We start from the raw sequence: 25346 nt of genomic DNA on the forward strand, positions 1-25346 counted from the left end.
GGATCTCATCTTGCTCCCATTGAAGTTAATGTTAAAGCTCTGATCAACTTCACTGATGCAGAATTGGGCCCATATTAGACTAAAACTAAAAAAAACTGCACAGGAACAATTAAAACACCTCTATACCTTATTTTTACATAGGGCCAAATCTATTTATTTTGATGGGATGAGGATTTGGTCTGTACTTGTAGATTGTAAGGCCTAGATTTTAAACATATGCAGGTCCTTGATTTCAATGGGAGTTAGGTGCCCAAGTACCTTTAAAAACCTGTCCCTAAGCTCTTTGGAGCAGGGAACTGTTGCTTTCTAGATATTAGTATAGTGCTACAATAACAGGGCCCAAGCTTGGTTGGCCTATCAGTGCTGCTGCAATATAAATGTGATTGAAGGTGATAATGATAAAAATATAGTAATGGTCTGATTTTGGAAAATGGATTTCCATTTTTGTGGGTGTAGCTTTGTGCTCCTGGTTAATAGTAATCAGACAGATGTCTAAGGGGTAATTAATTCTAGGCACAATTATCACAGGTGAAAAACTGTATCTTCAGAAAATGAAGGCAGAGTTCACATCCCCTTAAAAGATCAGGGCCTTAATATTTCCCTAAGTCACTCTGGTCCTACAACTTTAGGTTGTTTTTAAATCAGCTAGAAAAAAACTGGGACTGAAGAGGATTGGTAGATAACATTTAAAAAAAAGAAAAAAGAAAAAGACTGCACAACAGCAAGCTCCTGCACCATCAGAGCTTCCACATTAATGCAAATTTGATTTCTGGAACACCTCTCACAAGGTCTCACATTGACTCTCACATCTGAGTCTCATATTATTCCTGCCTAGTCAACCAACAGAAGTCATGCTGCTTAGATGTCATAGCATAATCAGGCTAGTTTAGGCATGACGGTCACTGAACAGAAATAGCAGTGCTTACATTATAAGTTCTCTCATAGAGATTCCGCCTTCTTTTAGCATGGGGGTCACCAATTCAGCTAGATACAACCAAATATGCGGTATATCAATGGCCATATCATCTGCCAGCTCCAAGGTGTCTGAAAACCTTTGAAAGAAAGGAGAAAATCCAAATATTAAATCCAATTCCAATCTCAGTGATTTTTTTTCTGCCAAGTAAATCCACCCTGCATTATATACTTTTGATATTAAAAAAGCCTAATGGTATGCCATCCAATCCTCTCCAGCTTATTGTGTAGCATAATTACTTCTTGGAAATGCTGAAGCACTGGAAGTATGTGCAAAAGGAAACTCCCTCCATGTATCTGGAGTGCCATGGAAGGTGGTAGTCAAAACATACAGGAAAACAATTTTTAAAATTCCCATTACCCAATAATGAGCCACTCATTAACAGTCCTGACATCTGTAAGGATAAAAAGCATTTTCTTTTTTAAATTCAAAACCTCTAAAAAACAGAATTTTACATGTGGGAGGACATAGAAAATATGGTATAAGATTTTCAATGGAACAATGTTTGATTAAGTCTGGTGTGATCAATCAAGTGTCTAAAACATAACACAAGAAAATAGTCAATAAACCAGAATGTGGTCTTCCAAAAGCACAATGACAAATTATCAATGAACCAGCTTCAAGTTTCATCAGTCGTACCAGGCACTCACTTTTTACCTGGTGGATTATAAATGCTTCTCTATCAGAAAGTATCAGAGGGGTAGCCGTGTTAGTCTGAATCTGTAAAAAGCAACAGAGGGTCCTGTGGCACCTTTGAGACTAACAGAAGTATTGGGAGCATAAGCTTTCGTGGGTAAGAACAACCCTCTGTTGCTCTCTATCAGAAAATTCACACTGATTCATTGGTTCCCAGGAACCTTCAATAGTCTTCTGGTATCCATTTTAAATGGATTCTGATTAATTCTCTTTTTCTTGTTCACTGGTTTCAGGGATGGTTTTTGAGGAGCTGCTGTGTCATATGCCTGTTTCTTTATTAAGGCTTCTGGTACTGGTTCATCATGGGTTTGCCAGTAATTTGGCTGTTTATTTCCTGTCACGCAGAGAGCTTCTCACTAGAGTTGAGCTTAGTTTAGATATTTTATGCTATGATCTTTTCTCAGACCATGGCCCTGAATCTCATGGTAACATGTCTTGGGTGAACAGTATAGCAAGTCCTTAGCAATTTTGCTGTATATCCACTGAATGTCATGGCTCTCCACCCTCATTCAGTTATCTCTAGTGCATTCGTTTGGTTTCTCGCCCTCCCGTCCCCCACAGGAATACCACACATCCTAATACTTCACCAACAGTCCACTTTTTTGGGCACCGTAACTCATTATCAATATCAAGTGTAGGGTTACCATTCGTCCGGATTTACCCGGACATGTCCTCCTTTTTGTGTTAAAAATAGCGTCCGGGGGGATTCCCCCCCAGGCAGAGCGAGGTGCGGCTGGGAGGGCTGCAGGAAAGTCAGCCTCTCACCTGGGGCTCTGGCAGCCAGAGCCCTTCCCCCTGTAGCTTGCCGGGCTAGATTCTGGAGCAGCTGTAGAGTTCCTCCTCCCTTCCCCCCCCGCATTCTGAGCTGGCCGGGCCGTTTGCATCAGCCTCGGCAGCTCCTCCCCTGCAGCCCCGCGCCCCGCTCGGGCAGCACTGTGCAGGGCCAGGGACCGGGTTGTGTGTTGCGCTGGGGAGCGCAGCCACGTGTCCGGCTCCGCACAGAGCCCAACACCATGTTCTGAGCGGCGGGGTAAGGGGGCCAGGGGGCAGGAAAAGGGGCAGGGAGGTTCTGGAGGGGGCAGTCAAGGGGGGGGGGGGTCGGGAGTTGGGGGGGGCTTTTAGGGGGGGTGGAGAAGGTTTTGGGCAGTCAGGGTACAGGTAGGGGGTAGGGTCCTGGGGGGCAGTTGGGGGGGTCTTAGGAGGGGGCAGTTAGGGGACAAGGAACAGGGAGTCTTAGGTAGGGGGTGGGGTTCTGGAGGGCAGTTAGGAGCAGGGGTCCCAGGAGGGGACAGTCAGGGGACAAGAAGTGGGGGGGTGGGGGGTTGGGAGTTCTGGGGGGGGGCTGTCGGGGGCAGGAGTGGGGAGAGGGATCGGAGCAGTCAGGGGACAGGGAGCAGAGGGGTTTAGATGGGTTGGGAGTTCTGGGGGGGCTGTCAGGGGGTGGAGAGTGGTTGGATGGGGCGTGGAAGTCCCAGGGGTCTGGGTGGGGGTGTGGATAAGGGTTGGGGCAGTCAGGGGACAAGAGGCAGGGAGACTTAGGTAAGGGGAGAAGTCCTGGGGGGCAGTTAGGGGCAGGGGTCCCAGGAGGGGGCAGTCAGGGGACAAGGAACGGGGGGAGGGTTGGGAGTTCTGAGGGGGGTGGGAAGTGGGAGGGGCAGGGGCGGGGCTCCTCCCGTCCTCTTTTTTGCTTGCTGAAATATGGTAACCCTAATCAAGTGAAGTGTGATAAATTGTAGTTTACAGTGTTGTGGTAGCTGTGTTGGTCCCAGGATATTAGAGAGACAGGGTGGGTGAGGTAATACTTTTACTGGACTAACATCTGTTGTTGAAAGAGACAAGCTTTCAAGATACACAGCTCTTCTTCTGGTCTGAAGACCAGACTCAGTGTGAATAATCCTGAATCTGTAAGTCACTGCATGGGGGCGCGTGCACGCGCGCACACACACACACACACTCACTCACTCTCTCGCTCTCTCTCTCTTTTTAAACCCTTGTGTAAGTATTTCTTATCCTAGCTTACATGGAACAACAGATTTTAACCAAGTATCATAAAGCCTATTATGTTAGCTTTGTGTTTTGGTGACAGTATGTGTTTCCAAAGTGAATGTTCATCTTGTCCAGCAGCAAGCCATTTACTTGGAAGGTGTACTTACCAAACATTATACTTGGAGACCAAATATTTCTACTCTATGATCTATCTGGCCTCCACTAGTCATAGAAGCAAAAGGGCCTTCCAAGTCTATTAATAAACCCAGGTTATGTAATCCTTCTGCATCAGCTTTTAGATTTTTTCCATGTCAAAACTCACTGTCAGTGATGGATTTGCTGACACTGTCATCACTAACCAGTCAATAGCAGTGTGATGTCATAGAATCATAGAATATCAGGGTCAGAAGGGACCTCAGGAGGTCATCTAGTCCAACCCCCTGCTCAAAGCAGGACCAATTCCCAACTAAATCATCCCAGCCAGGGATATGACAACCTTTCAAATAAAAGCACCATGAAGTGGCTACAGACACTCTTATTGGGATATGTGGTTCGTTTTACTTTTGTGCAACAGATTCAAATCTAGGCTAGGTCAGTGTGGTCTGGATGCAGTTACCATATGACAATCTAACACCTGTCCAATGAGGTGGTCTATCTTCAATTCCTAGAGGACAGGTGTGCACATAACCAGCAGCATAACTGCATTTGGCACCATACTACCCTTATGTCCAGAGTTGGTCCCCATAAATCAGAGCTGAGTCACTGACAGCGGGTACTGCATAAGTGAAGCCTGTCTTGTCATTGCTAGAACAATCCCCATTCTGGGGATAGATGGAGGACTTTAGTTTAAAGAGCTGCCAATATGGCACCTTTCACAAACATTAATTTCACTCAAATATTGATTTAACACACCCCTTACCCCAGTTATACGAGCCTCCTCAATGGGCAAACATAAATCCTCTTTCAGAAAGGATACTTGTAGGATACTGTTGCTCTCCCAGGAAGCTGGGAAGGGGGTATTCCCCGACACAAGGAGTAAGTTTTTGAAATTAACACAAAAAGAAATTAGAGATCTAATTAAAGTGTTCATATGGCAGAATACCAACCCCTTGAAGAAGTCCTGTTTGCTTAGCTTTTCTGACTGCACCAACTGATACAGTAACTGGCCCATGTGATCCCTGGTGATCTGACTCCTCTCGAGAGTAGACTCCACTCCGACTCGCACAAAAATGGGCAGCAGACTCTGTGCATGCAATTCCTCCATACATTGCATTGCTTCCTGTTCAAACAACAGAGAGGATCATTTATCTGAATTCTGGGAAAAATCAAGACATGCAAGGCGGGAGAATGTTCTTTACTAAAACATAGTCCACGACACTTAGTACTTTTGGCTGAAGTCAATAGATTATTTTGATACACTTCTGTCATTCAGGGAAACTGAAAGGTGAGGGTACATAATTAACATTGCTTCAAGACATCCCTGAGGCAGAGAACTCAATATGGGTAAAAAAAATAATAAAAGGAATTAGATATTTACACAGATCAGAGTGACCACAGTTACAGTGGAGGGAATCGATCTAAGTATGTCGACTTCAGCTACGTTATTCACGTAGCTGAAGTTGTGTAACTTAGATCGACTTACCGTGGTGTCTTTACCGCGGTGAGTTGGCTGCTGCCGCTCCCCCATCGACTGTGCCTGCACCTTTCGCCGAGCTGGAGTACAGGAGTCGACGGGAGAGCGCTCGGGGAGTCGATTTATCGCATCTAGACTAGACGCAATAAATCAATCCTCGCTGGATCCATTCTGCCTGCCGATCCGGCGGGTAGTGTAGACATACCCTCAGAGTAAATATTCCCTGGTGACAATACTAAATTAAATTTTATTAACTCTTGAAATCAGACTTTAATAAACCAAATATTTGTCCTGGGAGCTAGCTTTTGGACAAGTAGAGTCCTGTACAATAGGATTTACCTCTGCCTGTTTTTTTTGGCTACAAAATTTTAGAAGAATTTTGGAACCGTGTTTAATGACTATTTGCAGGGTGTCAATTCAGAAACCCCTCATTCTAGTCACTTGAAACTTTGCAGAAAAATTCTACCTGTGCTACAGATCTAGCCTATCAATTTTGAGGACAATATACTTGTTGTGGATTTTACAGGAGAGGCCAAAATCCAGCTTACAATGGAAACTCAGTTGCAACCTTAACTATGGAGTGATGACAGTTGCTCAATAATTCTCAACATTTACTAAAACTACTCTGGAGTACTTTGTTCAATATGTATTATTTCATCTGCCTTGAGATCAGAACAATGGGTTCCTTATAAGTGAATTAAACCTTTGTCTAGTTTCCCTAGCTTTCTATATCCAGCATTGACATACTATTATAATAGTGCTGCTCAGTGGTCATGACAGACATATCTAAAACTTTCTGCTTACAATACCCAAAGGAGACTATTTTTCCTCTGTCGTTAGCAATGGAAGAACCAGAACAGTCAGAGAACTGTGCTAAAGTTGTGCACCGATTCCTTCTATCCAAATTACAATAGGTCCCATGTTTATGTTAAAGAACTAAGAACAGGGTGTTTAAAAAGACACTGTTCCTGGAAAGGAAAAAATGCTAAAGATCCCACTGTTCCATGGCTTTCTGGAAGGTGAGGTTTTCATTCTGTTTACCTTATAATCATTTATGTGCAAGAACTCATCAATGATGGATTTGCACTTTCTCTCCATTTCCTCTTCTGACAGTGAAGATTTGTCTTGTACTGGAGCTGTGGGAGTTTCTGGCTTGGCTGGTAAATAAGGTAGAGAAAACAGACACTGGATAAAGAGGTCATCTTCAGTTCCAAAAAAAAGTATTTTTAAAAAAGTATTTAAAAAATCCCTCAAGTCTCCTCTCTCAGCCAACAGAACAATTAATAGGCACTCTCTACTGTGATGACTGAAAGAAGGCTGATTTGGAAGCATGACTCTGTGGGGGTAAAACAAACAGTTTAGATTCTGTTTTCTGACAGTTTCTCATGAGTCAGTCTGATCATCAGGCATAAATCATTTCTTATTTAGCTTGTCTTTCAACTTGTGATCCCTCCACGTCTGCAAATCACCTTTCTCAGCATACTTGGCAGTGTCATAGCATTTTACACCTTCAAAGCACTTTATAAAAATTAAATAATTAATTTTTGAGCTGTGGCAGCAGTTCTCACTGAATACTGCAATTTTACAGCACGTTGCTTGTGAACGTCAGAAACCAAAGACAATCTCCTGTGACAGGGTCGGGCCAGATGGCTATAGGAGAGTGATAGAAGGCAGATATATTAGCTCCAAGTTAAGCAGGTCCCTTTTCCCTGGATAAGGTAATAGGGGCAGTTCCAGAACAATCAGGAACTTGCTGGAACCAATTAAGGCAGACAGGCTGATTAGGACACCTGGAGCCAATTAAGAAACTGCTAGAATCAATTAAGACAGGCAGGCTAATCAGGGCACCTGGTTTAAAAAGGACCTCACTTCAGTCACTGTGAGGAGCTGGGAGCAAGAGGTGCAAGAAGATGAGAGTGAGTAGGACTGCAAAGTACAAGCGTTACCAGACATCAGGAGGAAGGTCCTGTGGAGGCCATGGGGAAATAGCCCAGGGAGTTGTAGCTGTCACGCAGTTGTTACAAGAGACACTATAGACAGTTGCAATCCACAGGGCCCTGGGCTGGAACCCAGAGTAGAGGGCGGGCCCGGGTTCCCCCCATCCGCCTCAACTCCCTGTTTACGACAAGAGGAGGTGACCTGGCCTGTGGGTCCCACCAGAAGGGAAGGTCCCTGGCCTATCCCCCGACCCACTAGGTGGGTCAGCAGAGACTGCGGGGATTGTTCTCCTCCCTTTCCCCATGCTGGCCAGTGATGAGGTTAGCTGAGTGAACAGCAGGTTTGAGCTGCTAGCAAAAGTGGCCAAACTAAGGGCTGCCGTGAATCTCTGAGGCGAGCAAATCCGCCAATAAGCGCAGGACCCACCAAGGCAGAGGAGGAACTTTGTCACACTCCCTAATTCCAAAATCCACAGTAGAAAGCAAACCCCCAAATACTCTCTCCCCAGGCAATCCTCCGGGTCTGGACTTGCCTCCCTCAAACTCACTTCAGAGAAAAGCCTGAATACACAGAGGGGCTTGCACTGTGCTCTGCAAGTTACGACTGTTATTTAGTATTTGTATTGCAGTAGCATTCAGGACATGCTAGGCACTGTCCACACAAATCATAAGGTACGTCCCTACCCCAAAAGGCTCACAATCCAAGGCTTTATACACATGGACCCTTTTCTTAAATTTCCCCAGTATTGTGCCACTACTGGCTCAGCTCCAATGGAGGGAGCAACAGTGGGCCTCGAGCACAGACAAGGTGTCAATAGCCACCAATGTTTCTACTATTATGGCATCATGACTTGCTCTGAGCAAGGTTAGGTGGCACAGTGGTAAAGACGTTGCATGTTGTCTACACTAGATTTCCCACCATTGGGAAATGTTAAAGTGTAGACACAGCCTAAAGAGACAAATACTGGTGCTTAGACATCATGGTGGGAAGAGCCTAAAAAGCATCTAAAATAGAACATGACTAACCAGGGATTCAGTCGTACCGGATCCTGAGAGTACACACACGCAACTGAAGTCAGTGGGACATGAGGGTGCATAGCACCTCTTGAGAAGCTGAAGTCCATAGGTTCTGGCCCAAGCAGATAAAGTTTGAGAGTGAAAAGCCTTCCACTGAAAATGCTATGCCCAGCATTCCATCCTGGGACCATTAACAGAAGCATCTTGGCTAGTCTCAACTGTTGAGAAGGTACGAAGATAGCAAGGTGGTGAATGGGCAACCGGGTCTCAGCCCCATTTTTATTCCTTAGTTGTGTCCATTACCGTGGCACCTTACAAAAATTAACACAAACACAATATCCAACAAAAATAGATCTTTCTAAAATTACCACATCCTGATGACTCTTACACTGTGCCCAAACCTCATCCGGCTTGGGCTCTGACCAACCATCCCAGGCAACAGGCTCCAGATACATGAGATCAGAACTGAAAATATATCTTCCAGTGGTCCTGGACTATAAGGTGGATAGAAAGCTGGTTAGATTGTCGGGCTCCATGTCTAGTTGGCAGCCGGTATCAAGTGGAGTGCCCCAAAGGTCGGTCCTGGGGCCGGTTTTGTTCAATATCTTCATTAATGATCTGGAGGATGCGTGGACTGCACCCTCAGCAAGTTTGCATATGACACTAAAATGGGAGGAGTGGTAGATACGCTGGAGGGTAGGGAGAAGATACAGAGGGACCTAGACAAATTAGAGGATTGGGCCAAAAGAAATCTGATGAGGTTCAACAAGGACAAGTGCCGAGTCCTGCACTTAGGATGGAAGAATCCCATGCACTGCTACAGACTCAGGACTGAGTGGCTAGGCAGCAGTTCTGCGGAAAAGGACCTAAGGGTTACAGTGGACAAGAAGCTGGATATGAGTCAGCAGTGTGACCTTGTTGCCAAGAAGGCTAACGGCATTTTGGGCTGTATAAGGAGGGGCATTGCCAGCAGATCGAGGGACATGATCATTCCCCTCTATTCGACATTGGTGAGGCCTCATCTGGAGTACTGTGTCCAGTTTTGGACCCCACACTACAAGAAGGATGTGGAAAAATTGGAAAGAGTCCAGCGGAGGGCAACAAAAATGATTAGGGGTCTGGAACACATGACTTATGAGGAGAGGCTGAGGGAACTGGGATTGTTTAGTCTGCAGAAAAGAAGAATGAGGGGGGATTTGATAGCTGCTTTCAACTACCTGAAAGGGGGGTCCAAAGGGGATGGATCTAGACTGTTCTCAGTGGTAGCAGATGACAGAATAAGGAGTAATTTTTTCAAGTTGCAGTGGAGGAGGTTTAGGTTGGATATTAGGAAAAACTTTTTCACTAGGAGGGTGGTGAAGCACTGGAATGGGTTACCTAGGGAAGGGGTGGAATCTCCTTCCTTAGAGGTTTTTAAGGTCAGGTTTGACAAAGCCCTGACTGGGATGATTTAGTTGAGGATTGGTCCTGTTTTGTGCAGTGGGTTGGACTAGATGACCTCCTGAGGTCCCTTCCAACCTTGATATTCTATGATTCTATGAATTGACAGCAAGAGCAATAGGACGTAGGTGGAAAAGGCAATTATACAGATAATTGGGTCCCAGTTACTTTGCAGACATATAAAATGGTTACTGACCTTTCGTAACAGTTGTTCTTTGAGATGTGTTGCTCATGTCCATTCCATGTTAGGTGTGTGCATGCCACATGTACTGTTGCTGGAGATTTTTCCCTCAGTGAGGTCCATTGGAACAGCTCTAGCACTCTCTGGAGCCACGTGCTTAGGCACTGATATGACGGGTGCTGCTGACTCCGCATCCTCTCAGTTCCTTGCTGGTTAACTCTGACAGAGGGGTAGGAGGGTGGGTCATGGAATGGACATGAGCAACACAACTCGAAGAACAACAACAGTTACAAAAGGTAACTATTTTTTCTTTGAGTGCTTGCTCATGTCCATTCCATGTTAGGTAACTCACAAGCAATACTCAAGGAAGTGGGCTTGGAGTTAATGGACATATTGACTACAACACTGCTCTTCTGAAACTGGTATAATCTCAGGCCTCTTGGGTGATGGTGTAGTGAGACGTGAAGGTATGCACCGGCGGCCAGGTTGCGGCGCTACAGATGTTCTGGATTGGGACCTGTGTGAGGAATGCTGCTGACGAAGCCTGGGCTCTTGTAGAATGAGCGGCTAAGATGGTAGGAGATGGGATATTTGCCTGCTCATAGAAAGCTCGAATACAGGCAGTTATCCAGGACGAGATCCTTTGGGTTGATGAAGAGTTGCGTGAATTTGTGCGTTTAGTCCTCTCAGTATAAAAGGCGAGGGCCAGCCTAACGTCTAACAATGAAGCTGTCGCTCCTCAGAGTTTTTGTGAGGTTTCAGGAAGAAGACTGTTAGGAAAATGACCTGGTTGTTATAGAATTGTGACACCACCTTTGGCAGGAAGGCCTGATGGGGGCGCAGTTGGACCTTGTCCTTGCAGAAAAACACCGTGTAAGGTGGGACTGAAATAAGGGCTTTGATCTCAGAGACCCTTCTGGACGAGGTGATTGACACCAGGAGAGAAATGTCAAGGAGCATGATGACAACGGCTTCAAGGGGGGGACCCATGAGCTTCGACAGAACCAGGTTTAAGTCCCATTGGGGAGGACAGCTCGTGTATCTGAGGGCAGAGTCTTCCCAGTCCCTTGAGAAACCGGACCGTCACCTTGTTGGAGAATACTGACCTGCTGTTCACTGGAGTGTGGAAGGCTGATATGGCTACCAAATGCACTTTAATAGATGAGAGGGCCAGGCCCGCTGTTTTAGGTGGAGCAAGTAGTCCAAGATAGACTGAAGGGAAGACTGAGATGGAGTGAGAGCACATTCAGAAGCAACAAAAGAAACACTTCCACTTGGCCAAGTAGGCAGCCCTCGTGGAAGGCTTTCTACTGCTGAGCAAGATCTGCTGAACCTGTTCCAAGCAGGCCTGTTCTTTAGGGTTCAGCCATGCAGCATCCATGCAGTGAGGTGACGTTTGGGTGAAGTAACTGACTGTGGTCTTCTGAAACCAGGTCCAGACAGAGTGGGAGCAAGAGTGGAGCTGCCACGGAGAGATCCAGGAGCATGCCGAACCAATGCTGGCGCAGCCATGATGGTGCTATCAGAATAACTCTTGCCTTGTCCTGTTTGATTTTTAGGAGGACCTGTGAACCAAGATGATTGGGGGAAAGGTGTACAGGAGGTGGTTTATTCACAAGAGTAGAAAGGTGTTGGAAAGGGAGCCTGGGTTGTGTCTGCACAGTAAACAAAAATGATGGCATTTCCTTTTCTGCCTGGTGGTGAACAGGTCCACCTGGGGAGGCCCCCATCTTTGGAAGATGAATCTGGTAATCTGTGGGTGAAGAACCACTCGTGGTGGGAGGAGAAGGATCTGCTGAGGTGCTCCGTCAATATATTCCTGGCTCTTGGCAGATGTGATGTCTCGAGATGGAGTGCTTCGCGCAGAAGTCCCACAGACAGATGGCCTCCTGACCCAAGGCCAAAGATCAAGCCCCTCCCTGCTTGTTGATATAAAACATGGCTGCAATACTGTCTGTCAGGACTTGCACCACATCACCTGAGAACTGTGGGAGGAACACTTGGCATGTTAAGCATACCTCCCTGAGCAACCTGATGTTTATGTGCAGGGAGAATTCTTCTTGGGACCAGAGGCCCTGACTCCTGACATTGTTAAGGTGGGCATCCCACCCTAGGTCCGACATGTCTGAGATTAAGGTTACTGATGGTTGAGGGGTAACAAAGGGCACCCTCATCATCACTGATCTTGGGTCTTTCCACCAGTTTAGGGAGGCAAGGACCAGGGAGGGACCATGAGCACTGAGTCCAAGTGGTGTTTGCTCAGGGAGTAAACTGATGCTAACCACATCTGGAGGGGCCTGAGGCACAGCCTTGCATGCTGAACCACATAAGTACAAGCTACCATGTAACCCAGAAGCTTGAGGCACATCCAAGCTGTCGTGATTGGGTGGGCCATGACCTTGGATATCAGGTCTGACATGGTCTGGAATTGGGTAGAGTTGAGCACTGTCCCAGTAAATTCTATTCTTTGAACCAGGACAGGAGTTGACTTCTGCTCATTTATCAGCAGGCCCACCTTCCGATAGGCCAAAGGGGAGGGCAGTCAATTGGTAGTGGTTTTGACCCACTACTAACCTGAGAAATCTTATGTGGCCACGGAAGATAGAACTGTGAAAGTATGTGTCCTTTAAGACCTGGGCAGTGTATCAGTCTCCTGGATCCAGGGAGGGAATGATGGAGGCCAGGGAGACCTTAGAAAACCTTAGTTTATTGAGATATCTGTTGAGGCGATGCAGGTCCAAGATGGGGAAGGCCCCCTTTGTCCTTTGGGATTAGGAAATACCGGGAGTAAAACCACTTCCCTCTCAAGTCTTGAGGAACTTCCTCCATGGCCCACATACGTAGGAGGGATTGCACCTCCTAGACGAGGATTTGCTTGTGAAAAGGTTCCCTGAGGAGGGAGGGGATGGGGGTGGAAGGGAAGTGCTCAGGACCCAATGGTCTGATGTTATGAATGACCATGCCAGGCTGAAGGGTAACAGATGGTCTAAAAATAAAAAGGGAGGTGAATCTCCAATGGTGACTGATACAGCACCGTCAGGTGCACCTTCAAAAGGCCTGCATGGGCCTGCCAGAGTATCTCTGAGATCCCGACTTGAAGGCTGACGTAGACGGAAGTGGTTGGCGCCATTTATAACCTCTCCCTTTTCTTTTGTAGGGCTTCTGTCTTGGAGGCCCTAAGAACTGAGGAGGCTACTGGGGCCTGAAGTGCTTCCTGGAAGCTGATGAGCAGAGGCCTAAGGAGCACATAGTGGCCCTCGAGTCCTTCAGGCCATGCAGTCTTATGTCCGTCTGCACTGAGAAAAGAGAGGAGTCTTAAAAGAGGAGTTCCTGGATGGATTGTTGGACCTTGTGAGGAAGGCTGGAGAATTGGAACCAAGAACAGTGCCTCGTGGTGACCTTGGAGGCCATTGTCCTGGCTGGCGAGTCGGCAGTGTTCAGAGTCGCCAGGAGACAGGTTCTGGCTACATTCTTAACCTCTTCCAAGAGGGCTTTGAGCTCTTGCTTTGACTCTTGGGGCAGGGAGTCTTTGAATTCAGTCAGGGAGTCCCACGGATTAAAATCATATCTCCCCAGCAAAGCTTACTGGTTGGAGATACAGTAACTCCTCACTTAATGTTGTAGTTATGTTCCTGAAAAATGTGACTTTATGTGAAACAATGTTAAGCGAATCCAATTTCCTCATAAGAATTAATGTAAATGCGGGGGAAGAGAGGAGGTCAGATTCCGGGGAATTTTTTTTTTCACCAGACAACAGACATTTTATACATATACAATATAAATTTTAAACAATTTTAAATAACAGTTTAATATTGTACACAGCAATGAATGATTGTGAAGCTTGGTTGAGGTGGTGGAGTAAGAGGGTGGAATATTTCCCAGGGAATGCCTTGCTGCTAAATGATGAACTAGCACTTGGCTGAGCCCTCAAGGGTTAAAACGCTGTTAATGTAGCCTCACACTCTACAGGGCAGCATAGGGGAGGGATAGCTCAGTGGTTTGAGAACTGGCCTACTAAACCCAGGGTTGTGAGTTCAATCCTGGAGGGGGCCATTTAGGGGTCAAGGGCAAAAATCTGTCTGGGGATTGGTCCTGCTTTGAGCAGGGGGTTGGACTAGATGATCTCCTGAGGTCCCTTCCAACTATGATCTTCTATGATCTATGACTGAGGCAAGAAGGAGGAAACACAATAGATGTAGGGCAGTAGCTGCAAACACTTCCCTGCAAAAACTGAACATGATGATGAGCCCATGCTATCCAGCTGGAGCGCACCACTCCCTCTTCCTGACAGCACATGCATGGCTGCAAAGGTGCTGACTTTCCAAAGTGCTGGGGGGTGAGTGCATGAGTGTGAGAGAGAGACGTGCATTGCTCCTTTAAGTACGCTGACCCCACTTCAAGTACATTGCCCTTTTAAGCTGATCAGCCAGTTCAGACAGAAAACAACAGCTTCCAGCAAGCTCCCTGAGCCCTGTCCCCCTCCTCCACTTTGTGGAGAGGGAATACGGAGTGGGGGGCAGGAGCAGGGGGACATCCTTATATTAGCACCCCTCTCCCCCAGCAAGCAGGAAGCTCCTGGGAGCAGCTCCAAGACAGAGGGCAGGGCAGGAGCAGCATGGCAGTGGGGGGAGGGCCACCTGAACTGCTGGGCAGCTGCCGAGCCACACACCTTATAGGGAATTTAGGGGGACTGATGGGGGGGGCTGCCGGCTCCTTCTGGTTCTAATCCCCACAAGGAGGGGCTGTTCTTCCAGAAAATCCTGCAAGGAGTAGACGAAGCAGGCAACTGCCAAACGATGTTATAAGGGAGCACTGCGCAACTTTAAACGAGCTTGTTCACTAATAGATCAGCAACGTAACAATGAAACAACCTTAACCAGGACAACGTTAAGTCAGGAGTTACTGTATGTAGTTAAGGCTACCTGTCTAATAAACGTTTCTTCCAAACAGGTCTAGTCTCTTAGCAGCTTTTTGTTTCAGGGTAGCACTCGACTGGCCCTGCCTGTCCTTTTTGTTTGTTGCAGATACCACCAGGGACACTGGGGGGGGGTGGGAGGGGAGGGATCGGGAAGCTGGGATCAGGGAAGGTTTGCCCCTAGAAGGAGCTGAGAGGCCTGGAGCCGGGAAGGCGCCTGACGCTTCTTGTTCCCTCCTGCTTCCAGATGCTGGAGCTGACAGGCATCCCATTGGGGTTGGCAGGACTGGCAGGTCCGTAGCCAGCTGGAAAGCCGCTGGGCTCAATGACATTGTCAGACCGCTGGCACCATGGTGGCTTTCTGGTGTCGGCAGCAGGTCCTGCACAGGAGTCAAAGCCCTGGGCGGAGTTGATGCTGCCAACATGAGCCCAGAAGCAGAAGAGTGGCCCAGCACGGGTCTCACTATGCTTTCTTCCCCTCGCTTATCTCTCTTCTGCACCAGTGAGCGCCCTCTGTTGGTGTTCTGCTTCTTGTGCTTCTTCCTTGGCACCAGAGAATTGGTGAACGGTGCTGGGAAGAGCTCAGTGATGGGGGAGCGCTTTGCACTGACACCCAAGTATGCAGCGCTGAATTGGAGCAGCTTGATTCTGAGACTGGTCCGAGGACAGCTTCCATGAGGAGAGCCTTCAGCCTGATGTCTCTGTCCCTTTTAGCAAGGGGTCTGAAGTCCCAACAGATCTAGCACTTCTTCCTCATGTGGGTTTTCCCCAAGCACTTCAAGCAGCTGGAGTGAGAGTCACTTCTGGACATAGGTTTACCGCAGGCGGCACAAGGCTTGAAGCATGTCTTTCAACGATAGGAACTAACTATATACACTACCACTACCTGTAAAAACTATATACACAAAACTATAGAACTATGATAACTACGAACCAAGGAGGAGTCCCAAAACCACTGGGAAGAAGCCTTGCTGCAACAAGAAGGGTCATTCCAAGAAATATCATGGGCAGTAAGAAGGAACTGAGAGAGTGTGGGGACGGCCATGCCCCTTACACTGGCACATAAGCGTGTGGCTCCAGAGGGTACCAGAGTTGGCCTAAGGGATACCACTAAGGGAAAAATCTCTGGCAATGGTGCAGGCACACACCTACATGGAATGGACATGAGCAAGCACTTAAGTAAAAATACAGTTTCTTCTTCATGTGAAACCAAAAGGCTGTTGGTGAGCAAAGATGACAATAAGAAGAGAAATGTGTAAATCAGCTGAGTTATAAACCTTTGGAAAAGGGGGTTCAGCTACAAAAACTCTACTGTGAGTTACTGTGGGGAAAAAATCCACTGTCACTTATATTGATAAATTCTCCCTTAAACATTTCTGCACATTCCCCTGTATTAATGAGCTCCAGAAGTGCTTACCCAGCACTCATGGAGGAGTCTCTCACCTATTTCCTTGGCTTTGTTCCTGTCTGTCTCTGTGATGTTTCTCTCCATATCCATGCCACCTGTTAGCTGTTTCACTGTCTCTAGCATCTCTCGCCGTTGTTCTTCTTGTGCCTGATTGTCTAGCAGCAGCTCTTTATTGCTGCTACCCCGCAGGAAGGTGTTTGGACGGGTGACTGAAGATGGCAGTGGTTTGTCATTCTTCTCTCTGCCTGTGCTCCCACGACTAGAAAGTGAAAAAACATTCACATGGAAGGCTCTTATCCTCTTATTGCTAAAAATTAACACTGGACACATTTCCCATAACATTATAAAAACTGCTGGGTAGCTGTCTCTTATACAGTCTATTGGTTACAGAAAGATATTTTTAATACAGTTCAACTGTACAGACTGTGGTCAAAATGCAGCCTGTAGATCCCCTCACCTTTAAAACTGTGGTGTGGCCCTCAGATGCTTGATCCAAGTGATGAATGCATGCATACATACATACATACATGCACACAGGGGAGGGAGAGGGAGAGCATGTGTGTCATAGTGCACATCTGAAACAAAACACCCCGAGGATATACCTCACTTCTGTAGGTTTAAAATAAAGGGAACTTTAATTTTTTTTTTTTTTTAAATGGGAGATATCTTATCTCCTAGAACTGGAAGGGACCTTGAAAGGTCATCGAGTCCAGCCTCCTGCCTTCACTAGCAGGACCAAGTACTGATTTTGCCCCAGATCCCTAAGTGGCCCCCTCAAGGACTGAACTCACAACCCTGGGTTTAGCAGGCCAATACTCAAACCACTGAGCTATCCCTCCCCCCAATGTTAAAGTAATGGCACCATTTCACTGTGAAGTTGGCTGACTGGTATATTCTTTACCTATAGATATATTGAAATATAATTTCAAAATAGCAAAATGCTATCACTGGGATTTCTCACGGATAAGTCCTAAGAATTATGTTAACATTTTTATTAATTATTTGGAAAAAGGAAGATTAAATTGATGTGGAAAAATCCCAGATCAGACAAAATTATTTACGACAATCAAGATTAGAGAAGACTGTGGGGAACTTCAGAGGGACTTAGGTGAATGGACAGCCTGATGGCAGATGAAATTCATTGTTGACAAATGCTAAGTTACACACAGTGGAATGAATAATTGGTCAACTTTACATTAAGGGTACATTAAGGTAAACAGTTTATAATAAGCTAATAAATAATTAATAAATGCTATATGCACGTTACAGATATGAGCAGTATGTTTTATAGCTAGTTATAAACATAATGGTAGAAAGTGCTATACATAAGCAACCTACAGACGTGCTGGACTCTATAACCTTCTACAAAAATTAACCATTTAAAAAACCTATTTTAATAATCTATTAACCCTACATAAACTATTGTAAAAGCTTTGTTAACCGGCATATTGGGGGATGAGGGATGCCAGTAAGTCAAAAATTCTGGTTAAGTAAGAGGGAGGAAGTTCGAGTACAAGAGGGGGCTAAGGGTTGGGATGTGGGAGGGGTTTCAGGGTGCCGGATCTGGGCAGCACTCACCTCGGGCGGCTCCCCACAAGTGGCGACATGTCTGGAGAGGCATGGCCAGGCAGCTCTGCGTGCTGCCTCCACCTGCAGGCACCACCCCCACAGCTCTGATTGGCCAAGATCAATGCTCCTAGGCGGAGGCGTGGCCAGGTGGCTCTGCACGCTGCCTCTGCCCCAGCACCACCCCCTCAGCTCCCACTGGCCACAGTCCCCAGCCAATGGGAGCTGCAGAACCAGTGCTCGGGCAGGGGCAACGCACGGAGCCCCGGTGGCCATTCCTCCACTTAGGAGCACTGACTGCGGCCAATGGGAGCTGCGGGGGCGGTGCCTGGGGGCGGAAGTAGCATGCAGAGCTGCTTGGTCATGCCTCTCCAGACATGTCGCTGCTTGTGGGGAGCCGCCCAAGGTGAGTGCCACCAGGATCTGGCACCCCAAAACCCCTCCTATACCCCAACCCCGAGTCCCCTCCCACACCAAAACTCCCTCCCAGAGCCCGTGTCCCGCACTGAGTCTCGAAATGCTGGTTTATAGAGCTTTCCGGTTTGTAAAATGCTGGAGAACACAGCTTTTCCTGTATTTATAAATGCACCCTTAACATAAAGTGTGACCTTTGGAACAAATGATACATATAGATGGTTCTAAATTAATTTTAACCACTCAGGAAAAAAGACCTGGGCATCACTGAGAGACAGCTCAATGACCACCTTTTCTCTATGTGCGGTGGCAATAAAAGTAGCAAATAAATGTTAGGATGCATAAATATTGGAATGACAAATACTATTGGCTGATTGAATCTTACCTAGTTAAGGCCCTGCGAGAGTCTAACTCTGAAGATACAGAAGAAGACACAGACGACACTGGGAGCTGCAGTGCAGAAAATCTGTTCAAACTAGTGGCACTTGGTCGTAAGGACTCTGCAAAAGATTGCAAAAGAAGATGTAGGGAACAGTGATAACATTGGATTATTAAGGACACAGTGCCACAAAATAATTTAAACAATCTTCCATTACTCCAGAGTTGATAGTATGGAAAACCTGTGGAAAAGGGCTGGCTTGACTCCATTTTATTCTTGCTTCTCATTATTATCATGGCATGCAGGGCTCATTCCTAACTTAATGATTTTTTCTGACTCCTAACATTGAATGCATGCCTGATTCTCTTTCTTGGCTGGATTATCACAATGCTTTATTTACTGGATAAGGTGGGGTGCACGGATCTATTGGGATCCATAGGATGTATCCTGCATTCTACTCCATTAGCATTCCTGGATGGAAACTTGGGAAAACCAGAGAACTGCTAAGAGTTTTGGGGGTTAATTCTCAGCCAGAGTTCAGAGGCAGATCAAGGAGGCACTATCAGCTGGGTGATAATTAAATGCACCTGAGCCTATTCAGACAGAATATATATATATATATATATATATATATATATATATATATATATATATATATATATTCACCCACAGTGAATACTCAAAGGGACTATACATCTTAAAGAACTCCAGTTACTATAATGTAAGTAATCTTCCTTGTCCTGCTGCCTTCTGCCTATGCAACTGCAAAGCAGTAAACACAGAAAGAATACTATTAAGCAAGATGGATTGCTCCTCTTTTGAGCAAGTTTACTCTGAGCCTGTTGCCCTACCAAAACCCAGGCTGTGAGTTGGTGTTGTCCCCAATTTTGAGAGAGTAATGTGGTAAATGATTGCAGGGTCACTGCAGTAAACCGAAACAGATGGGGCCACCAGCTACCATGGTGCTATTAGAATTACCATCACTCTGTATTTTCTGGAGAACACATGGTCTGAGGGGAATGGGAGGGAAGGCATACATTAATGGTTCTGACCATGGGAATAGGAAGGCAACCTGTGTGGAGTCCAGACAGTGGCTGTTGCAAAAGCAATAAACTTGGCATTTCTTGTCTTGGGCGTCAAAGAGGCTGAGCCTATCTGCCAGGGAATTCGTAACTCCTAGAAGATGTACTGTGGAGAGAGTGATGCTGAGCTGGGTGCATCAGTTTCATAGCTGTACCACTTCCGTGGATAGTGGTGTGGACCTTGCTCCACCTTGCTTGTTTATATAATAAACAGTGGACATGCTGTCTGACCTGATACGTACTCCAGTGGAACAGCTGATGGATAGGACAAACCTCGCAGACAAACCTGCTATAGCAGGTTAATGTGAAATGTGGACTCTTGTGGGGTCCATGAGCCTTGGGCTATGTGTTCATCCAGGTGTACTCCCCAAGTCAGGAGAGATGCATCAGGACTGAGTGTCATTGTGGAAGGAGAGTGAGCAAAAGGGATCCCTACACATGTTGTTCCTCTTTTCCCACTAGGTGAGACAGGCTCGAACTGGAAGTGGGGAGACCTTCTTTTCGAAGGAGTCCTTATTCGAAATATAGGCTGATTTTAACCAAGTCTGAAGACTTGGCAGGTGCCACCTGGTGAATGGGGTCACATAATGCACATTGCCACCTGCCCTCAAAGGTAGAAACCTGTCCTGTGATCAGTATATTTTGGTCATGATTGAATCCAGGGCTGCTCCAATACATTCTATAGTCCATGTAGGTGTTAAAGTGGACTTTCCTGGATTTATCTGAAATTCCAAGGACTGGCACAAGTTCAGGTCACTGCCATCTGTACTTCTTGGTAGGACCGATCCTTGAGAAGCCAGTCAACTAGGTAGGGAAATATGTAATAGATAAGTGGGTTCTTACCACTTCTATGGATTTTGTTAATATCCTTGGTGCATCTGATAGCCCAAAGGGAAGTAAATACTTTGAACTGTAAGTGGGACATGCCTATCATAAAGTGCAGAAATATCCTGAGGGTTGGGTGAATATTGGAGTGGAAACATTAGCCTGAGAGCGGCAAACCAGTCATGTTCATTGAGCAATGAGATTATGGCAGCCAACATAACCTTCCTGAATCTTATATTATGGATGAAGATGTTCAACTGTCTGAAGTCCAGGATTGGCCTCCAACCCCATCTTCTTTAGAAACAAGAAGTACCTGGAGAAAAAATTCTTTCCACTGTATTTGAAAGGTATAGGCTCAATGGCTCCTAGCTGAATCAATGAGTTTTTTCCCTGTTTTGAGAGTTCTCTCATGAGGGGTCCCTGAAAAGGGAAGGGAGTTTGAGAGGTGGGGTTGACTGGAACTTGATGGTATAAGCCAGAAGAAATAATGTCCAGAATCAATCTGTTCAATCTGTTAAATCTGCCATCATGGAAGGAAATTGGCTAGGTGACTGCCAAACGGGGGTGAAGGTGGTACAAAAACAACTGGTTGACAGCTCTCGAGCAATTCATCAAAATGCCTTTTTAGAGGGCTGATGAGTCTGGGGAAGATGGTGACCATACAAAACTTGGGCTTGTGAATGAACCAATTGAGACAATGACACTGGTTCAAGATTGGTCTCCATCCACCTTTCATCTTGCGTACAAGGAAATATGTGAAATAGAATCCTATGGCCTGGTAAGTAATTGGAATGGGTTCTACTGCTACCATTTAAAGAAAAGAGTCCATCTCTAAGGCGAGGATACTGTTTGGCCCTCTCATCAATTAAAGTCCACCTGGCAGCCATCTCAGCCTTCCACTCTCCTGTTCAAGGTAGATCAGTCTTCTCCCATGACATGACAGTCAGGTTCCTAAAAGGTCTGGAGTGTCTTTATCCCCAAGGATTACAATAAGGCCAATTCATAGGCCATAAACCCTGCAGCCAGACGCCCACCAGCGGGCCGGTACGGCAGCCTGGCACTGGGGCCGAATGGTGTCCCCGGGCTGGACCTTGAAATCCTCTTCCGAGTCCGAGGAGCACTCCCTTTGGGACCAATGGTGCGCCGGTGCCTCCTGCTCTCAGCTATGGCATCGAGGGGAGTGAGATTCATAGAATCATAGAATATCAGGGTTGGAAGGGATCTCCTGAGGTCATCTAGACCAACCTCCTGCTCAAAGCAGGACCAATCCCCAACTAAATCATCCCAGCCAGGGCTTTGTCAAGCCTGACCTTAAAAACCTCTAAGGAAGGAGATTCCATCACCTCCCTAGGTAGCCCATTCCAGTGCTTCACCACCCTCCTAGTGAAAAAGTTTTTCCTAATATCCAACGTAAACCTCCCCCACTACAACTTGAGACCATTACTCCTTGTTCTGTCATCTGCTACCACTGAGAACAGTCTAGATCCATCCTCTTTAGAACCCCCTTTCAGGTAGTTGAAAGCAGCTATCAAATCCCCCCTCATTCTACTCTTCTGCAGACTAAATAATCCCAGTTCCCTCAGCCTCTCCTCATAAGTCATTTACTCCAGCCTCCTAATAATTTTTGTTGCCCTCCGCTGGACTCTTTCCAATTTTTCCACATCCTTCTTGTAGTGTGGGGCCCAAAACTGGACATTGGTGCCGAGGAGCCGAGTCTTGTTGCTGTTGCAGTGACCAGAGTCTAGTCACCAGTGAGATGTGCCGGGATAGGGGCAGAGGCAGTGGGGATTGGGAGCGGGTTGCCGGGGCTCGGTGCTGTGATGCCGAACAGTGTCATGAAGAGGTCCCTCGATACTGTGATGACCATGACTGGCTTCGGGGGGTACTGCATCTATCCCTTGGAGCCGGAAACCGGAATGTGCTACCGGAGACCATGAACTCCACACAGATGACCATGGGTGTGGAACCAGAGACTGGACTCGAAGACTGGTGAGGCTCTGGTGAGTGACGACCCCGAATTAGCCACTGGGGAGGCCCCATCTGTGGCTTGCCCTTAGGAGGAGGGACCTTTTATGGTTCTGTCTCTCGTGGTGAGGGTGGTACTGGTAGGGCCTTTAAGTCTTTGGCCATTTGAAAGGCCTCTGGAATCGATGGCACCGTGAGGTTTCTGGGGCTCTTACAACTCCCGGGAGTAGGAGGAGGCTCTCGTATTGGACTTGGAGCCCTGGCCAGAGAGGGTGCACCCTGGAGTCCCGGTGCAGATGGGTGGCCCATCACGGGTCCTGTGCCCATTGCAACTTTCCTGGACTTTTTCTGGGATGGAGATCAGCCACGTTCATGCTGTTTGCCGCTAGTGTGCGGATCGCTGATTTGCATGTGTTTGTGGCAAACTGCACAGCTTGAAACCAGAGGACTGGAGCATGCCCTGTCCCAGGGACAAGTCCCTGAGGGGACCACTAACTAAACTAATGTACTAACTACTTAAAACACTATATAACAACTATGTAAACAGAAAACACAGCAAAAACTCTTGAAGCACTTTGCGAGATGCAAAGAAGAGGCATTCCAGAGACCGTCACAGGTGGTAAGAAGGAATTGAGAGGGTGCAGAGCCGATGGCGCCTAATATACCTGTGCATGAGAGCGGAGCTCCAGGGAGCACCAGAGCCGGCCGTACGGATACAGCTGACACAAAAATCTCTGGCAGCCATGCACATGGGCGTGCACACACCTAGCATGGAATCAACATGAGCAACCACTCGAAGAACTACTGGCGGATTCAGCAGTCTGTGCGACTTCTTTTGTTTGTGAGCCTTGGAATGAACCGCTTCTCCATGGCTGGAACTTGTGGAAAGTACATAGTCTTCCTCCAGGCCCAAGAAAGACATACTGCCATGCTTATGTGCATGCTTATGTGCCTCACGACCAAGCTCTGGCAAGGGTACGTAATACTGGTACTGGCAGTACTGGCCTGAGTCTCCGTGGTAGGAGGCGAGCTCCTGGATTTCTCAGGCTGGCATACAGGGGAGGTTCCCCAGCCTGGGTTTGACTGTGGCCTCATGGTGACCTCTATGAGGTGCTTTTGAAGCCAGAGAGCTCGGCCTTTCTGGATATGGCTTGGGAAGGATGAAATGTGGGCTTCTCCCAAACAGTAAATGCAGTGTTGGTGCTCCTTGCTGTCCGAGAAAGAGCATGGGCAGGATACACATAGCTTGAACCCCAGCATCTTCAGCATAATCCAGGAGCCAGATATGGGTTCTGGAGTGGGTGTAGGTGGTGGTGGGGGTGCGGGTGGGGGAGAATGGTAAAAATGGCATCCCCAAGTCCTTAAAATCTTAAACTACTACTAATATTAAAACTACAAAAAATTAACTATGTACAATACTAAAAAGTGTTTTTTTTAAAGTGCGTCACAGAGAGATGAGTGGGGAGTAGAAGCTCTGACCCAGACCATGCAGCGTTAAGAAGAAATTGAGGGCGTGGTCAGTCCACTTTGCTCTTTATTGCCTCGGACGAAACCATGAGGTAGAGCAAAGGCACATGTGTGAACCAACAGACACTACTACTTTCAAATTCTCTGGCTCTGGATGCATGGTGCATGTGTATAACCCTCAATGAAATACAACCGGGACCATCACTCAAAGAAGAAACTGACAATCTTGTTTAACACTTGCAGTGAATCCGTACAATTTTAAGAATGTCCACTCCAAACTGTTGGCAGACTTAAGTACAAAGGTATACTCCAATTCATACTTTGCATTCTCTTTTAGACTTATCCATGCTGCTCTTTTCTCTTGCATTTACATTTTACACAGCCTGAATCTTTGCTCAGATACCGCAGTATCTATTTGGCTATTTAGTCCAAAAATTTTGTTACTGCAGAGTTAAGGTTTCCCAGTGGTACCTTGTCCCTCAAGAATGTGGAGAGTGGCTAAACTTAAACCTCTGAAAACCAGGAATTACAAAGATAAGGTTCATGCTACCTCACAGAGCAACCTGGAGCTGTCAATAGTCACCGAGGATAGTTCAGTAATGTTGGTGGCATATGTAATAGCCACGAAGGACTAAGAAAACATGCCAATTATTGTGTTGTGTACCACAGATTTGAATTACAACATTTACCTGCATGCACTCCAGCTGTATTCACTGCATTAGGTGCAGCTGTGCTGCAAGTTAGCAGGAGAGGTGCATGTTTACCACCAAGGATCTGCCAACTTCTGTAGTTTGTTTCAGTAGCACTTCACAGGGGTCTTCTAATGGGGAGTTGGTGGCATACATGACTCTAGTCTCAAGGCTTAGTGAGAGGTAAATGAAAGCAATGTCTCAGAAAGCTCAGTGTTTGAGTATAGACTAGGTGTATGTAGCTCCTATTTGCTATGCCTAACTTAAACCCGAGTTTTACCTCAGCAAAGGAAGGTGTTAGACTTTGTCCTGCAATGCTCATCTGCAGCATTCCCAGAATGTTTTGTAGCATCTGCCAGAATAGAGTATTAGTACGTATGTTATTATGTTAGTATGTGTGTTGGGGCATTGGTCGAAGAGAGGAGAGTTAAGGCTGTGTCACAGGAGTGGCAAATATATAATCCTGTATTTCCTGGTTTTCAGACGTCTAAGTTCAGCCACTCTCTACATCAGGCGCAGACAAACTTTTTTGCCTGAGGACCGCATCGGGTTTCAGAAATTGTATGGAGGGCCGGTTAGGGGAGACTGTGCCTCCCCAAACAGCCAGGCGTGGCCCAGCCCCTGCCCCCTATCTGACCCCCCCGTTTTCCCCCCACACACAACAGCCTCCCCCGGACCCCTGCCCCATCCAACCACCCCTTCTCCCTGACCGCCCCCGGAACCCCCACCCCCATTCAACCCCCCTGTTCCCCACCCCTATCCACCCCCCTAGC

The 25346-nt window shown here is 46.8% G+C and overlaps 1 protein-coding gene across 9 annotated transcripts in view; it reads right to left on the bottom strand.

The window, feature by feature from the left end:
• EIF4G3 (eukaryotic translation initiation factor 4 gamma 3) overlaps positions 1-25346 on the bottom strand; it is a 390421-nt gene that overhangs the window by 25172 nt on the left and 339903 nt on the right. For all 9 annotated transcript variants that reach the window (XM_054008991.1, XM_054008989.1, XM_054008988.1 and 6 more), the window contains 5 exons: positions 18552-18666; positions 16222-16445; positions 6330-6445; positions 4762-4934; positions 927-1052 (listed from right to left, as the gene is read on the bottom strand). In XM_054008991.1, coding sequence (XP_053864966.1) covers positions 927-1052; positions 4762-4934; positions 6330-6445; positions 16222-16445; positions 18552-18666 — 754 coding nt within the window. The remainder of the gene's footprint in view (positions 1-926; positions 1053-4761; positions 4935-6329; positions 6446-16221; positions 16446-18551; positions 18667-25346) is intronic.

The sequence above is a fragment of the Malaclemys terrapin genome, chromosome 19 (assembly GCF_027887155.1).
Source record: "Malaclemys terrapin pileata isolate rMalTer1 chromosome 19, rMalTer1.hap1, whole genome shotgun sequence".
NCBI lineage: Eukaryota > Metazoa > Chordata > Testudines > Emydidae > Malaclemys > Malaclemys terrapin.